The sequence below is a fragment of the Rana temporaria genome, chromosome 5, assembly GCF_905171775.1.
Source record: "Rana temporaria chromosome 5, aRanTem1.1, whole genome shotgun sequence".
Classification (NCBI taxonomy): Eukaryota; Metazoa; Chordata; class Amphibia; order Anura; family Ranidae; genus Rana; species Rana temporaria.
In genome coordinates, this window is record NC_053493.1 from 412,606,390 (window position 1) to 412,624,412 (window position 18,023).

The following is an 18,023-nucleotide window of genomic DNA, read 5'->3' on the forward strand; positions in this document are numbered from 1 at the left end:
CAATCCTGTGGAAAAAAAGTTATTTTTGTACTTACAGTTTTGGTGTCTTGCGCGGCGGCTTCGGGCGTCCTCTTCGGCGGGTCCGGCGTCCTCACGTCCTCCCCGCTCGTTTCCCGCGCCGAGTTTTGAATACTACGCCAGCATATACCGAGCGCAGTACACTCGGGCAGGCTCGGCAACTGTCGCGCTCAAGTCCTGTACGTCCAGGACGTGACCGCGGAAGAAGCCGAGACTGGCCGACTATACCCGAGCGTACCGAGCTCGGTATATGTCGGCGCAGTATTCAAAATTCGGCGCGGGTATCGGCGTATATCGCGCACCCACGATTTTGCCCTGATTTTCAGGGCAAAAAAGTGCGCGATATACGCCGATAAATATGGTACCTTTTCTTTCGATTTCCCTTCTCAATGTTTTTTTTTTTTCTTTGAATTTCTCACTTCCTGTTTCTACTCAGTAAGCTTGCCCCCATCCTCTGGTTGGGGGTTAGTCAGCCAGAACAGCTTACTGAGGAGGAACAGGAAGTGAGAAATTCAGACAAAGAAAAAAAACATTTAGAAGGGAAATGGAAGGAAACGGTAAGTGAACCAACAATGCGCTAGCTTAAAAGGAACCTATTTAGAAAATAAAAAAATAACCTTTACAACCCCTTTAAATCACTGAACAACCACTTTAGCCTGGGACTGAAAGACTTCAAATTTTTGGGCTTCACAGAACATTTTGAAAACAAACGAACACCCATTGGAAATTCACAGACTAGGTAAACCGGGGGTGAGGAAGTAACCGGTAGAGGAAGGCCTCTCGCCACCCCCCCTCTGTGCTGAATGGATTTCACTCGGCCAACGAATAAAGTTTCTAAATGAGATTGAAATTTCACTTCTCCATCAAATCATCCCCACACACTAAGGCCTTGTACACACGGTCGTTCCAAACCGATGAGAATGGTCCGACGGACCGGTTTCATCGGTTCACCGCTGAAGTGGCCTGATGGTCTGATGTGCGTACACACCATCGTTCCAAAAAACGATCGTGTCAGAACGCGGTGACGTCAAACACACGACGTGCTGAATAAAACGAAGTTCAATGCTTCCAAGCATGCGTCGACTTGATTCTGAGCATGCGCGGGTTTTGAACCAATGCTTTCTGTACTAACCATCGGTTTGGATCGATCGGGCAGCGGTCCATCGGTTCGGTTTTGAAGCGTGTTTTAACATTTTGGACCGAAGGAAAAACAGACCGATGGGCTATACACACGGTCAGTTTGGACCGATGAAACTGAACCCTGGTCCATTCTCATTGGTTTTGTCCGACTGTGTGTATGTGGCCTAAGATCTCTTTCACACTGGGGCGGTTTGCAGGCGCTATGGAGATAAAAAAAAAATAGCGCCTGCAAACCGACCCTAAACAGCGGCTGCTATTTCTCCAGTGTGAGAGAGCTTTCACACTGGAGCGGTGCGCTAGCACGACCTCTCCAAAAGTCCTGCTAGCAGCATCTTTGGAGCCGTGCGTTTACCGCTCCTTCCCATTGAAAGCAATGGGAAATTGCAGCTATACCGCCGGCAATGCGCCTCTGCAGTGGCGCATTGCTGGCGGTATTAACCCTTTTTCGGCCCCTAGCGGGGGTTAAAACCGCACCGCTAGTGGCCGAATACCGCCGCAATTCCGACGGTACAACGTCGCAAAAAATAGCGGCGATATACCGCCACCGCACCTCCCGTTCCAGTGTGAAAGGGGCCTTACTGTGTTCACTTGCCTTGTCATTTTAAAAGTGCTATCAATTTCAAAATGGTCCGATTTTCCTTCTTAAAGCGGGGGTTCACCTGAATTTTTTTTTTTTAAGATTGAGGCGAATTGTGGGAAGCACAATCGGGTGTTTTTGTTTTTTAAATCAATGCAGTACTTACCGTTTTAGAGATAGATGTTCTCCGCCACTTCCGGGGATGATCTTCGGGACTGGGCATTCCTATTTGATTGACAGGCCTCCGACCGTCGCATACAGCGCGTCACAAGTTGCCGAAAGAAGCCGAACGTCGGTGCGGCTCTATACCGCGCCTGCGCATCGACGTTCGGCTACTTTCGGAAACTCGCGACGCGCTGTATGCGACGGCCGGAGGCCTGTCAATCAAATAGGAACGCCCAGTCCCGCAGTCCATACCCAGAAGCCGCGGAGAACATCTCTCTCTCTAAAACGGTAAGTACTGCATTGATTTAAAAAAAAAAAACACCCGATTGTGCTTCCCACAATTAGCCTCAATCTAATGTTAAAAATTCGTTTTTTGGGTGAACCCCCGCTTTAAAAAGGTAAATTTTCACAGTTTATCAAATTATTGCATACTGCTTTTATGTAGAGTTTACACGGCGCCCCATCTTTTTTGGAATTGGGGTTGAAAATTTCCAAAAATGTATGCAACGGAGAGCTCTGCATTTATTACAATGTGACACAAAATTCAAATAGTGGGCTGGCAAATATCAAATTGACTTGATGGTTGGGTGTCAAACTGGAGGTGTGGGCATTCCTAGGCAGCTGTATTTGCATGCAGAATGCCCTAGGTAACACCCAGATGAGCCTTCATGATTAAAGCCGCGTTCTGCCCATCTGCGACCCCCCCCCCCCCCATAGATATATATTACATAGATATACAGACCAATGTTCCTTCAGTTACCTCGTCGCTGGGGGATGCTGTATCTGGCTTGGTGGTGAAATGCTCATTCCGGCGTTCCTCAATCCCCTTCTTCATCACCTTTAGTTCACTGGGGTGAGGCGTGGCCCTTCTATGCAGACCCTGAAAAATGAAGTGACAAGACCAACACTGTGAATGTGAGCAGCCAATCACCAGCACGTACAAATAATGCAGGAAGAAACGCAGCTACCGACATTTTCATTATTTTTCTGATACAGATGCGTTACGCTTCAGCTTGTACATAAATGGAGAATTGCACTTTAAAACAAGTTGCACTTTTCATTTTTGGACGCTTCCCCTGACCTAACTCACTCTCCCCTTTTATAGATTCTTACTTACCTCGCCCCAACAGCCACTGTTCTCCTATAGCCTTATCTTTACATGGCGGATATATCTTAAGATGGAGTAGCTTATGGTTTATACATATTAAAACAAGGGGCTGGTCCGCGTCGAAGTTTTTTCACCTTAAAGCATAGGATGTATGAAGGTGAAAAAACACGGAGGGTTTACAACCCCTTTAATGATTTGTGTGTCCACTTTGTCAGTTCATATGGATCACATCAGTATAGATCAGTGGTTCTCAACCTGGGGGTGGGGACCCCCTCGGGGGTCAAATTACAATTTGCCAGGGATCACCGAATCCTGGGCTGTTCCTGAAGCCCACACCGCTCGCCGAGTCTTTTCAAGGCCACCCAGCAGTGCTGTCCCTAGAACCCGGAGCTGCCCAGCCGCGCTGTCCCTAGAACCCGGAGCTGCCCAGCCGGGCTGTCCCTAGAACCCGCAACTGCCCAGCTGGGCTGTCCCTAGAACCTGGAGCTTCCCAGCTGGGCTGTTACTGGAGCCCGCAGCTGCCCACTCTGCCTCTTTGCAGCCGCACATTCAGTTCACGGCATGGGTGGGGGGAGAGACTAGAAGTCTGCTGACTGATGAGGAATGTGAAGGGGGAGGAGCCGGAGGAGACCCCATCTCCTGATTATGGCATAGGTGTCACTGCTGCGAGACACCACATAGCTGGAGACACAGTGAGTAACACTACCTGGCTGTGATTAGAGTTGCCATCAAAAGTCCCCCATTACAGTTCTCAGATTAGCAGATGACCTTGATCAAGAGCACCTAAGTTGGCTGATCAGAACTACCCCCCCAGCACTGCCACTGATCTCCCCCCTCAGTTTAGTCCGATACGTATTCTTCTACATATTTTTGGTAAAAAAAAAATCAAAAAAAAAATCGCAATAAGCGTCTGACTGGTTTGTGCAAAAGTTATAGCGTCTACAAAACGGGATAGTTTTATGGCATTATTATTATTATTATTTTTTTTTATTAGCAATGGCGGCGATCAGCGATTTTTATCGTGACCGAGACATTATGGCGGACACATCAGACACCTTTTGACACTATTTTAGGACCATTGTCATTTTTACAGCGATCAGTGCAAATGATTACTGTGAAAATGACACTGGCAGTGAAGGGGTTAACCTGAAGGGGTCAAGTGTCAAGGGAGCGATTCTTACTGTGTGGGGGCGTGGCTGGGCTTGGGCCGTCACTGATCGCTATTCTCTATGACAGGGAACAGATGATCAGTGACAGTCTGACAAGGAAGCACGGAGAGAGGTTTGTTTACACTGACATCTCCCCGTTCTTCAGCTCTGTGACCCGATCGTGGGACACCGGCGGTGATTGGGTCAGCTGGTCCCGCGGGCGCTGTCACGGAGTACCCGCCCGGGTCGCGAGCGCAACCCACAGCTGTGCATATTAAAGGGGACGTACCTGTACGCCAATATGCGCAGCCGCGCCATTCTGCCGATGTACATCGGCGTGCGGCGGTCGGCAAGCGGTTAATGTATCGCGATCTTACCCCAAAGGGTCCCGACACGCACAGCAGAGTTCTTGAGTGGAAGGGACTTGGGGAGCGCTAAATGTCCGTAGGTTAGGGGCGCAAATTACTTGGCTTGGGTGCCGACAACCAACGCTACTAACTTTACTGTTAGGGGTCCCCACAACTTGGGAAATTTTATCAAGGGGTCACGGCAGAAGAAAGGTTGAGAACAACTGTTAGAGACTTGTAATCTGAAAGACACAAAATGATATAATTTAACAACAGCGGCAACATTCTTACCCTCCTCTCTGCTGCCGCCTCGTCATCTTCATCTTCAGCTCTGGGCTCCTCCTGGAACTGAATGACGCTGACGCGGTTGAGGTTTCCGTCTATCCAGCTGTCATCCATACTGTTTTGAAGTGGGCTCTCTGAAATCACATGAGAAGTGTCATGCAGGCATTTATTAAGTCCACGTGGCTTTGTCATCACAATTTGCATCCCTCTGCCCTTCGATTATAAAGACAGCAGACATGGTTTACTAAAACTGTGCCTGAGAACTGTGTACAGAGGAGAAACAGAAAAAAGCTTCTGATATTAAAAAAATTAGGTTTAAAATTTTAAAAACAAACATGTCATACTTGATCCTTCTCTTCTGGTGTCCTCTGTCAGCACTCCTGGTGACTTCTCTTCTCGGTGTGGCACCATAGGAAGCCACTTTATATTGTGGCACACCTCCGGGCTAGCTCCCGAGCTGGGCTGCCTGCGTCCGTAGACACAGACACTGGGACTTTCCGCCACCCTGTCATAGGATTTGATTGACAGCAGCAGGAGCCAGTAACCCAGCCAGCGTCTACCCGAGGTTCCTGGAGGCTTCACTTCCCTGCTGTTAACAGCACTCGTGGCTCACTATCAAAAGGGACATACCAACGGTTTCTGTTCCCATGCTGGACGTGGCAAGCCCTCACCCACTGAGCACTATGTTAGTGCAATCAATATTGTCAGTAATTGCTTATCTCTATAAAATAATGCTGCACTGGGAATTGCCAGGCGCTGCTCTTACCTTTCTTGCCGTCATCGATCATAAACATAAAACCATGAAGCAAATGAAAATTTTACCCCAACAAAGGGAAGCTAGACCCACCAAGCCAATGAAGGAAGCACTTGGCCCACTAGCCCAACAAGACCACTAGTCCAACATAATGGCCAGTTCCCAACCACAACCAGGCAATTAGACAATGCATTAAGAGGGTTGTAAACGTACCATTTATTTTTCCTAAATAGCTTCCTTTACCTTAGTGCAGTCCTCCTTCACTTACCTCATCCTTCCATTTTGCTTTTAAATGTCCTTATTTCTTCTGAGAAATCCCCACTTCCTGTTCTTCTGTCTGTAACTACACAGTAATGCGAGGCTTTCTCCTTGGTGTGGAGTGTCATGCTCGCCCCCTCCCTTGTACTACAGGAGAGTCAGGACGCCCTCTACGTTGCAGATAGAGAAAGGAGCTGTGTGTTAGTGGGCGTCCAGACTTTCCTGTAGTCCAAGGGAGGGGGTGAGCACGACACTCCACACCAGGGAGAAAGCTTTGCATTACTGTGTGGAGTTACAGACAGAAGAACAGGAAGTGAGGATCTCTCAGAAGAAAAAAGGACATTTAAAAGCAAAATGGAGGTAAGTGAAGGAGGACTGCACTAAGGTAAAGGAAGCTATTTAGGAAAAAAAACAACTGTACCGTTACAACCCCTTTAAGACTAACCTTGCTTGGTGCTCAAAAAAAGAAAGGGAAAAAAAAAAAAAAGCAATCACAATATAGCAACAGGTAAAAACAAAGAACAAAAAATAAAAAAAATACCCTTTGCATATTTGACACCTACCGTGTTTTCCCGAAAAGAAGCCCGGGTCTTATATTAATTTTGGCAACAAAAGACACAGTAGGGCTTATTTTCAGGGTAGGTCTTACCATGTAATGTGCGGTCTTCTCTCCCTCCCTGCCTGTCAGGAATCCCCATTGTGAACTGAGTTAAAAATGCTTGTAAAATCCTATAATCCACTCTATTACAATAGTATATAATGTACAATGTGTATGCTACTGTAATATAATTGTGCCAAATACATTTGTTATAGCGCCGCTCTGGGCTTCTGTTACCCGTCGGAGCTCTCTTCCCCACAATTATATTACAGAAACACACACATTGTATGGATTATAGGATTTTACAAGCATTTTTAACTAGGGCTTATTTTCAGGGTAGGTCTTATTTTTGGTGAAACAGGGTAGTGCTGCTCTCTACCACAAAACTATTGTTAGCAAGATCAATGAAATGAATATTAATGGGTGGAAAATAAATGCAAACAAAAAAAGGAAATTGTGGTATTCTCTCATTTGGTGATGATCAGTGAAGAATTGCCTGCTTTTACCAGCCAGTGGAAAAGAGGCACCTAAGAATGGTGTGAGCACCGCAGAGATATTGTATTTTGACAGCAGGGAGGCTTCCCCACCGGCAGATTACACTCATGAGCACCACAGGCTATAGCCGACGGCACTGTTGGAGCAAAAATGTTCTAACGGGCTGGTTGAGAGATCAACTTCTGTACAACCAGCCGCCCACAGATGGTTTGAAATTCGGCCACTCCCTGCTGAACCGGCAAAAATTTCAGTCCATCTATGGCCAGCTTTATTTTGCTGGTCAATGAAGAAGGGATTCTTTTGACGGGTAGAAAGAGTGCCCCCTTTTCAGATAGCTAAAAAGATTATTTGTGTCCGTAGTTTAAAATTTTGAAGAAGCAAAAACTGCAGATTACTTAAAGCGGTGTTTCACCCTAAAAAACAACTTTCTAGCATGTCATTCAGCATAGTAGCGCGAGCTACAGTATGCCTTTATATTTTTTTTTGGCGCCATACTCACTGTTTAATCGCATAGTAAAGTTTCAGACTCCCCGCGGGGAATGGGCGTTCCTATGCAGAGGGCTCGTGATTGACGGCCGGCTATGGCGCGTCACGAAAATAGCCGGAGTAGGTCTCGGGTCTTCACGGCGCTATACGGTGCCTGCGCACTGACATCGGAGCTGACTGCGCAGGCGCCGTGAAGAGCAAACAACTATTTTGGCTATTTCCGTGAAGCGTGACGCGCCATAGCCGGCCGTCAATCAGGAGCCCTCTGCATAGGAACGCCCATTCCCCTGAAACTTTACTACGCGATTAAACAGTGAGTACGGCGCCAAAAAAAAATATAAAGGCATACTGTAGCTCACGCTACTATGCTGAATGACATGCTAGAAAACATTTTTTTAGGGAGAACCCCCGCTTTAAAAGGAGAAGTACAGCCAAAGCTTGTTTGACTGTACTTCTCCCGTGGATCAGTTCTTTCTGCACCCCTGTGAACCGTTTTCACAGCTGAAGTCCGCTGTTGGCTGACGTCAAAGAACTGGTCCTGGCTGCGGCAAGATCTCGACTACATGGTCAGGATCCGCCCACAACCCTGGACCGGGAAACCTGGCTCAGCCTCTCAGCAAGCCACTGGAAACCTGCGCCAGCCACTCCTGCCCCCTCCATAGTTCAGCACACCAGTGATGAGGGGGGGGGGGGGGGTAGAGCAGAGAGCCGGTGGCTGACAGTCAGCAGCTCTCTGCTCATGGGAACGAACGATCAGTGGCCTTTGATCGCTCAGCTCTCACAACCTTAGTTAGAGCCAGCGGGGGACAGATGTTACATCCACCCAAGAATGATCCTTAAAAAAAAAAAGCTAAACTCTTGTTGAGTAAGATGGACCAATACTATAAAACGACAAAAAGGCATGAAAAGCAGGAAGAACTCTTTGCAGTACCGATGATCGGAGGCGGCTGCTGAGGCAGAAGGTAGCAGGTGAGCACTTTGGATCCAGTTTTCTCATCATCTTCGGTCTGAAATTTCAGCATTGGCTGGGACTGATTCTCAGCCAACCAGAGAGCTTTCAAATTGAGGTTGGTCAGCGCAAAGGGCAAGTTCAGCAATCTGGTAATAAGGACAGGAAAAAGATTGTAAAAACAAAAAAAAAACGACAGATTCAAATACTAACACCACAATTAGACATAAAACAATAAGAGCATCTGTCCCACAAGACCATACTGGTTCTCTATACACAGAAAAATAAATTGATGAGAAATAAGTAATATATAGGATGGGGCTTCAAATAGCCCCATTGTTCCTAGTCACTACCTCATGAACGGAGACACATATTGGGCCTTATGTATCAAAGGGGCTGATTTACTAAAGGAAATTCCACTGTGTAATTGGAGGTGCAGTCGCTGTAAATCTGAGGGGGAAGAGCTGAAATGAGAAGCTCCGCTGATTTTCATCATCCAATTACGCGCAAGAAAAAAATGCTGCTTTTTTTTGTAGAAGTGTATTATGGGATGGACGGTTGTATTGGTGTTCCTGGCATGTAAACCGGGGGCAGGGCAGAGAGGGGAGGATTCCTCCCCAACAGACCTCCCGGCTGATAAAGTGGTCTATTGTTCAACTGTTGAAAACCTGCGTATTCCTTATTGCTGATTGAACAGTTTACCCCGCCCTGAATCCAAGGGAGGGGGACATTGGCCCGGATTCACACACATCGGCACACATTTATGCCGCCGTAGCATATCTCCTGTACGCTACGCCGACGCAGCGCAGAGAGGCAAGCACTGAATTCACGAAGCCAGTGCTCCCAAAACTGTGCTGGGTTTCCTAGGCGTAAGCCGGCGTAGGTGGAAGTGGGCGTGAGCCATGCAAATGAGGCGTGACCCCATGCAAATGATGGGCCGAGCGCCAGACAGATACGTATAACGAACGTCGCATGCGCCGTCCCGTGGACGCATCCCAGTGCGCATGCTCAGAATCACGTCGGAACTACTCCCTTAGATACATCGGATCACTGCCTACGGCGTGAACGTAACCTACGCTCAGCCATATTCACGTCCAACGTAAAATACGCCGGCTTGTGTTCCATGGTGCAGCCCTTTGCATGGATGCTGCTGAGTTACACCTCCTTTATGGGGCATAACTTTACGACGTACGTATAACTTACATGCACTTGCGTCGGGCGCACGTACGTTCGTGAATCGCCGTATCTCCCTCATTTGCATATTTGAACAGAAAATCAATGGGAGCGCCACATGCGTCCAGCGTAAATATGCGCCCACTCTACGCCGGTGTAGGCAAGTTACGTCGGTGGGTTGAAGCCTGTTTTTAGGCGTATCTTAGTATGTGGGTCCGGCACATAGATACGACGGCGCATATTTGCACTTACGCGGCGTATCTGGAGATACATCGGCGCAAGTGCTTTGTGAATCCGGGCCATTGTCTGAGTGGATATCCGTTTGTACCTGTGTTTTTAAACAGTCTGTTTTCACCCTACATTGAGTTACGGCTAATGACTGGGTGCTCTGTGGGATCTTGGATCGCGTGGTACCGGAAAGAGGAAGCATTTTTGGTAGGCATACTCATCTTGAGTACGGGAGTCAATACATAAAATAGTCATATGTGACATTGGTACCTGTTGCCCGCCACATCCAACACGTGCAGTTCCGTGGCATTGGCCAGCTCTGGCGGGAGGGAGGTCAGCTGGTTATCGCGCAGGCACAGCATGTTCAGACTGGAACAGCCTCCGATCTCACTGGGCAGAGAGGTCAGCCGATTGCGGTCCACATTCAGATTGGTCAGCTTGGTGAGATTCCCCATAGACTTAGGCAGATACTGGGAAGGGGAAAAAAATAAATAAAAATTTATAGTAAATTGCAAATCTCCAGCAAGAGAGAAAACCACCAATCTAGTGCTCACTGGAATCGATTTGCTTATCAAAGTGTTTACTCTGCAAGTGCAATACTTTTTTATTAAAAAAAAAATTTAAATGATGAGCTCTCTTCCTTGTTTTTAAAGTGATAATATGCCCTGGTTAACATTGGTGCGTTTTCACATGCGATGTCACATGCCAATTCGGCGGCAATTGCACCATCCTAATCAGTGCGGCGCTGCACCAATTTCAAAAAGTCGTTATTGTACTACTTTTTATGATTTCTGGGTGCGCTTTCCATGGACATCTGTGCAGAAACCCACACAGGTGTCTGAAATCGCCACCGAAATAGAGACTGACATGGGTGAAATTGTGCGAGTTCAGCTAAATTTGCAGGGCTCCATTCCTGCAGCTCAGTGTGAACCTGGGGTAAGGGCTTTTTTTTTATTTTTTATACCAAACATGCAATACTTACCTGCTCTGTTCAGTTGTTTTTTTAAACAGAGCAGCTCCACTGGGGCGTCTGACCCATCCCTACCCTCCTGTTGAGTGCCCCCAGAGCAAGCAGTTTGCTATAGGGGTGCACCTAAGCAGGCGCGTTCCTGAGCCACGGCTCTGCGTATCGATTCAGACACGGAGCCACGTCTCGGCCCCGGCTCCTCTCTCTCCTCATTGGCTGTGCCTGCTGTCTCAGTCAATGAGGAGAGAGAGCCCTGAGAGCTGATGCTCTTGTGCACGTTGTTGGGTCGAGAGAAAGCTCAGGAGAGTATTGGGGGGGGGGGGGGGGCTGCTTCAGTGCACACAGAAGGTTTACTACCTTAATGCAAAGAATACATAAAAAAAAAAAAAAAATCCAGCCTTTAGAACCACTCATGTACATGCTAGAGTTGGTTGATGACACACCACAGTATATAGTGACTGGTCAGAAGCAAGTATCGGAATATTTGTAAGCGCTTATGATCTCCTTTGCAAGATCTTGTGGTCTGGTAAGAAGCCTGTTTGCCCCCAAGGACCACAGGGGTGACACAAACACTTCCATTACAATTTTTAGCACATATCACTTTTTTTGCACTAGGATGGACTTAATTTGGACTTCATTTTTTGGTGTACGAATTACTGGACTAGTCATACTTATACATGTCATTTTTTTATACTTTCCACCTTTACCGGGAATATTTAGGTACATTTTTGCACATGAATTGCACCATTTCGTTTTTTTCCGTTTTGGAGAAATCGTCATCGGCCGATTTTTATCCAAATTAGGCTGATATTTTACATGGCCGCTAGCGGTGCCACAGATCCGGAGCTAGGCCGAAGCCGTGGCCTTTCCTGATGCTGTGACCGCGACGGCGACAGCATCAGGAAAGGCCGTGGTTTCGGCCTAGCTCTGGAGCCGCGGCCATCTTGGTACACCCAGCATGGCGGCCCTCCTCTCTGTTTACGCCCACAGAGGAGGAGGGGCCCGCGCTTGTGGGACACACACCGCTCTCTGGTGTCGGTAGCAGGGGGAGGGGGGGTGTCTATACTGGAGGGAGAGGGGGTCTGTCTGTACTGAGGGGGGTGACCCCATTTTTTTTGCGCCAGTGCCACTTGCCATCCAGTGCCATCTGTCAGTGCCACCATCCAGTGCCAATTAGTGCCACCTTCCATCCAGTGCCACCTGCCAGTGTGATCCAGTGCCAACTACCAGTGCCAACTAAAGCCATCAGTGCCACCTGCCAATGCCAACCAGTGCTAACTATTGCCACCCAGTGCCACCTGCCAGTCAGTGCCAATCAGTGCCACCTGCCAGTATCAATTAGTGCCACCTGCCAATCAGTGCCATCTGCTAGTACCATCTTTGAGTGCCATCCAGTGCAACCTGCCAGTGCCAATAAGTGCCTTCTGCTAGTGCCATCCAAAAAAAAAAATCGACCTAAAATATCGGCCGCAAAAATCGGCATTATATATCGGCCGCCCAGATTTCTAAATATCGGCATCGGCAGGAGAAAAACCCATATCGGTCGACCTCTACATAGAATATTGGAAGGTATCACTCAATATTATTTAAATCACATGTGATATTTTTCAAGAGACAGCACATTATTTTGTTTACAGAATATTTGAGGTCAAGTACTTAGGAATTAATGCAGCAGTCTCATTTTAATTGTGGCCAAGTGCGAGTCACAGGATTTTTTATTTTTTTTTATTAACCACTTAAGCCCCGGACCAATATGCAGCCTAAAGACCCAAGGTGTTTTTACAGTTCGGGACTGCGTCGCTTTAACAGACAATTGCGCGGTCGTGCGACGTGGCTCCCAAACAAAATTGGCGTCCTTTTTTCCCCACAAATAGAGCTTTCTTTTGGTGGTATTTGATCACATCTGCGGTTTTTATTTTTTGCGCTATAAACAAAAATAGAGCGACAATTTTGAAAAAAAAGCAATATTTTTTACTTTTTGCTGTAATAAATATCCCCCAAAAACATATATAAAAACATTTTTTTTCCTCAGTTTAGGCCGATACGTATTCTTCTACCTATTTTTAGTAAAAAAAATCGCAATAAGCGTTTATCGATTGGTTTGCGCAAAATTTATAGTGTTTACAAAATAGGGGATAGTTTTATTGCATTTTTTTTTTTTATTTTTTTTTTACTACTAATGGCGGCGATCAGCAATTTTTTTCGTGACTGCGACATTATGGCGGACACTTCGGACAATTTTGACACATTTTTGGGACCATTGTCATTTTCACAGCAAAAAATGCATTTAAATTGCATTCTTTATTGTGAAAATGACAGTTGCAGTTTGGGAGTTAACCACAGGTGACGCTGTAGGAGTTAGGGTGCACCTAGTATGTGTTTACAACTGTTTGGGGGTGTGGCTGTAGGAATGACGTCATCGATCGTGTCTTCCCTATAAAGGGAATGACGCGATCGATGCGCCGCCATAGTGAAGGACGGGGAAGCCGTGTTTACACACGGCTCTCCTCGTTCTTCAGCTCCGCGGAGCGATCGCGACGGAGCGGCTATAAACAAATAGCCGCGCCGTGGTCCCGGATCGCTCCCCGAGCGGACCCGACCTCCGCATGTAGCGGGGGGGGGTCCCGATCGGACCCCCCACCCGCTAATAGGCGAGGACGTACGTGTACGCCCATGTGCCTGTACGTGCCATATTGTGGACGTATATGTACATGCGGGGGTCGGGAAGTGGTTAAAGTGGTTGTATAGTCTATTTTTTTTACTTTTTCCTACAAGTAAGCCTATAATAAGGCGGTATTGGATATTAGGAGATATTCCCCTTGCAATGAGCCGCTGACTGAAGCGGCGCATGCGCACAGGGGATTCTCAGCTCAAGGCCCAGCAGATGCCGGACCTCGCCGGAAAAAAGTCTCCCGCACTCATGCGCGGGAGTGACGACATTGCGGCTCCAGCCACTCACATCGCTGGAGCCGCGATACCCGGAAGACACGTCGAGGTGACATGTCAGCTACCTCGGCATGGACCAGGTGAGTTATCGAGGCCTCGTTCTAAGGTAATTATTTCATAATGAGCTAGTATGTGGTTCATACTAGCTCATTATGCCTTTTGCCTTACAGGTAAGTAAAAAAAAAAAAAATCAGGGCTATACAACTGCTTTAAAGTCAGTGTTTTAGACATACAAGAAATAGCGGTTATTTTTTCTAGATCTTTCTATTCTTTGAGGAATATCAGAAAAAAAAAAAGAAAAAGAAAAAAGAAAAAAAAAACCCTGTATGTTTTTCTTGCAGCCCCAGATTCATCTCATTGTGCTCTCAGCTTTTTCTGCTTAGATATTCCAAATTGAGAAAAAGGCCTTTAGGAAGGTCATCCACTTCTTCCAGCAATAATTTACATCTGGATATTCTATAGAGAGACTTTGGATGAAGATGAATGTCAAAATGACAAAAGACTTTGGATGAGAATCTGGGTCAGAATCCTCCGTATCCTGTTAGAGGGAGCAATGGAAGTGGAAGAAGCAGGCGGAGGTTTTTTTTTTGTTTGTTTGTTTTTTTGCAATCGGGCAAAAGGGATGGAAAGGATTAAAAAAGGTGCAACGGACAAACATTAGAACTGCACGATTTTGGCTAAAATGAGAAATCACGATTTTTTATTTATTTTTTGCTTAGAATAAAGATCACGATTCCCCGACGATTCTCGCGGTAGAACATCTTTCACAGTATACAAAAAATTGGGCTAACTTTACTGTTAGTATTTTTTAAATTATAGTGTATTTTTCCCCAAAAAAATTGCATTTGAAAGACCGCTGTGCAAGTACAGTGCGACATAAAATATTGCAACAACCACCATTTTACTCTCTAGGGTCTTTTATATATATAATTAGCAGAGACCCTAGAGAGCAAAATGGTGGTTGTTGCAATGTTTTTTTTTATATATATATATATATATATATATATATATATATATATATATATATATATATATATATATATATATATATATATATATATATATATATTTGGGGGTTCTGAGTAATTTTCTATCAATAAATATTGATTTTAGTTTAGTCTAAGTCAGGGGTAGGCAACCTGTGGCGCTCCAGCTGTTGTGGAACTACATTGCCCATGAGGCATTGCAAGGCTGGCAGTTACAATTACTCCCAGAGACATGATGGAACTTGTAGTTCTGCAACAGCTGGAGTGCCACAGGTTGCCGGCCCCTGGTCTAAGGCCCCTTTCACACGGATGGATACAATGGTGCTTTTAGCTGCGGATTTTCTAGTTTTCTACCGCAGCTAAAAGCACACAATGCTTTCCTATGGCCCCCATTCACACACAGCGTTTAGCTGCGATTTCGTTACATGCGGTTTGGTGCGAATAGAAAAAATAGAATTGAATGCGTCCAGGCCAGGTGCGATTTAGCGCAGCTATATGCACTTAACCTCAGTCTTCTGTGTCAACTGCGGATAGCAGCATGAGAAAAAAAAAAAAAAAGGAACAGGAAGCATATCATAATCAAAAAAAAAAAAGGGTTGCTATGGGAATGACTACCGCAGCCAATTGTGGCCGCATGTAACCGCACACAATCGCAATGTACAAATGCAGCTAATCGCAGTGCCTGGAGCCTTGAATTTCACAGAACATTTACATGCTTTTAACCAGGGCTGTGGAGTCGGTAGATAAATGTTCCGACTCCTCGTTTTTTGTACTTCCGACTCCTCTGTATTAATATGCGAATGTATTTTATACATTCCTTGAAGGAAAGAAAGGCAACATACATGTCATTACCACAGGAGTTTTTATAGCCTTAGCTGAATGACAGCAGTTTTTCCAATGGTTTACAGCTTCAGTCTTGAACTTTTGACCCTCCATTCCCTTCACTTATACAAGTGTCTCTAGTCCTGCAAAAAACATATTTACTTAATCCCTTATCAGTGAGAGGCTAGGTTACCCATGGGCGCTGCGTTCCCTGTAACAGCAGAACACAACACTATGGAAAGTATACGTATACGCTTCTTCACTATGGAAAGTATACGTATACGCTTCTTCACGGTCACTTAACGTGTTCGTGTTGCGGTTACGTGAGGCACTGCATGCATTGGTCTTTATTCTTACAGTAGAGAAGTCATTAATTATAACTTTTTGTGAATTGGGACATTTAAACTTGCTTTTTTAATTCCAATCTAAATTTAGTAGGAGTCGGAGCATTGTTTGCCGACTCCAGGTACCCAAAATCTCCTCCGACTCCTCGACTCGGCAAAACAGCCGTCCGTGTGAAAGGCACCTTAATGGTTAAACTTCCATCATCTACATCCCTGTAGATAATGCATCCAGAGTCATGTGCACTCGCCCATAACCACCCTGGCCTTTGAGGTGCGTGTACAGGGGGGAAATTTTGCTTAAACTGGAAACACACGTAGTAATCATTTATTGATGATTTTTCTTGTTCAGTCATTTTTTATTAAAAGGGGTTGTAAGAGCCGGTTCACACAGGGGCGACAGGACTCTGGCCGCGACTTTGCGAGGCACCCTGAGCGCGCAGCACATTGCGAATTGGGGGAACTTACAAGGCGACTTCAAGTCGCCTCCAGGACAGGAGGCTTTCCTGTGGCCAAACAATCAGCTCTGTGGGAGGGCGGGGTTTGCCTGAGAAAATCGTTTTCTCTTCCTGTATTGTTGCTTCAGTTAAGACAGGGATCCGACTTGAACGCGATGTCTATTGAAATCAATGGGTACAAGTCGCCTAGAAATCGGATTGAAGTAGTACAGGAACCTTTTCTGAAGTCGGAGCCACTTCAGTAGTGTGCATTAAAACGTCAAGTCGGATCCCAAGTCGCCCCTGTGTGAACCGGCTCTAAAGGTTTTTGTTTTTTTTCTGTACAGGTCACATCAAGGGTCTGTATTTTAATAGGTGTGTTGCAATGATGTGTGTTGACATGTTAATTCTTTGTGCGTGGAATGCAAATACAACATGCCTACATCATTTCCTCAACACATATTACATTGGGGCACATAGACTGGAGGGGTAGGCAACCTGGGACGCTCCAGCTGTTGCAGAACTACAAGTCTCATCATGCCTCTGGGAGTAATTGTAACGGACAGCCTTGCAATGCCTCATGGGAAATGTAATTCCACAACAGCTGGAGGTCCCCAGGTACTTCTCTTTTAGAGTGTCCTTGCATTGAATGATACAAATAAGCACGCCTGGTATACTATTAAAGAGTAACTCTGCTTTTGTTGAGAAAAAAAAAAAAACATTCCCCTCTAGGCGTTCAATGTACATTGCAAGCAAGGGCTTTAACAAACGCTGTTGCAAATTCCTACCTTTTGTTATGCTGAAGAAATCCCTGTGTGTTTGTCTGTGTCATGTGAAAAGTGAAACAAATGGAAGTGGTCTCATAATTATCAATCAGCTTCTGCACCTGCAGGGCTCTAATGAGGGTCTGCATCCCTTTAGATGCGATTTCCTACTGGGAGTAATTCACCAAAAAGGAAATTTTTTGATGCAGATGTCGTCTGAAAATCGGACTTGTATCTTAGTGCAGACTTCTGGGGAAATCAGTGAGCCAATCACACAAGCAGAAAACTATGTTTTGGGGGGCATCCTGTACACATTCCGATTTATTCTACAGTTCTTAAATTGGTAATGGGGGCAGCAGATTACCGTCAGCAGGTTCTCAGTAAGAATAACCTCACTCAGATTTTCACAGTCTCCGATGGACTCGGTCAGCTGGGTCAGACGGTTCTGATCCACTTTCAAGATGGACAATTGTTTCAGGTGTCCTAAAAACAAAAAGAAGCAGAAACATTAAAAGTGGTCATACCAGAAAGAAGGAACCAAGCAGTGAGAATCACAATTTCTGACCAGGGGACTGACCCAGTGCCTGGAGGCTAAACATTGAGAATCCAATTTCTAAATAAGGGCCTGACCAATCATACCCAGTGGCCAAGAGGCTAGCCAGTAAAAATCCAATTTGTGCTTAGAGGACTGTCTTATGGACTGCACCCAGTGCCTGGAGGCCAACCAGTAAGAATCTGATTTCTGACCAAGGGCCTGACCAATCACCTGCACCCAGTGGCCTGGAAGCTAACCAGTAATAATTACATTTCTGACCTATTGCTGGCACCCTTTCACATAAGGCGGATACCGCTCAGTGGGGAATCTGTCCGCTGAGCAGACGGTTGGCTTGTCTGTGTCCGCTCCACTTATGCAGAGCAGACACAGACACAGCCTGTCCTCTATGGGAGGACGGATGAAAATGGACTGCCTGTCAATTTACACCAGGCGGCCATCCGATCCGCCAGATGGACGGGGAATGGATCTCTGTCAG

The 18,023-nt window shown here is 46.1% G+C and overlaps 1 protein-coding gene across 18 annotated transcripts in view; it reads right to left on the reverse strand.

The window, feature by feature from the left end:
• The window catches only part of SCRIB (scribble planar cell polarity protein), a 265,308-nt gene that overhangs the window by 148,854 nt on the left and 98,431 nt on the right, over nt 1–18,023 (reverse strand). For all 18 annotated transcript variants that reach the window (XM_040355076.1, XM_040355064.1, XM_040355062.1 and 15 more), the window contains exons 9-13: nt 17,357–17,475; nt 10,000–10,199; nt 8,311–8,477; nt 4,795–4,922; nt 2,661–2,780 (exon numbers count right to left, since the gene is read on the reverse strand). In XM_040355076.1, the coding sequence (XP_040211010.1) occupies nt 2,661–2,780; nt 4,795–4,922; nt 8,311–8,477; nt 10,000–10,199; nt 17,357–17,475 (734 nt within the window). The remainder of the gene's footprint in view (nt 1–2,660; nt 2,781–4,794; nt 4,923–8,310; nt 8,478–9,999; nt 10,200–17,356; nt 17,476–18,023) is intronic.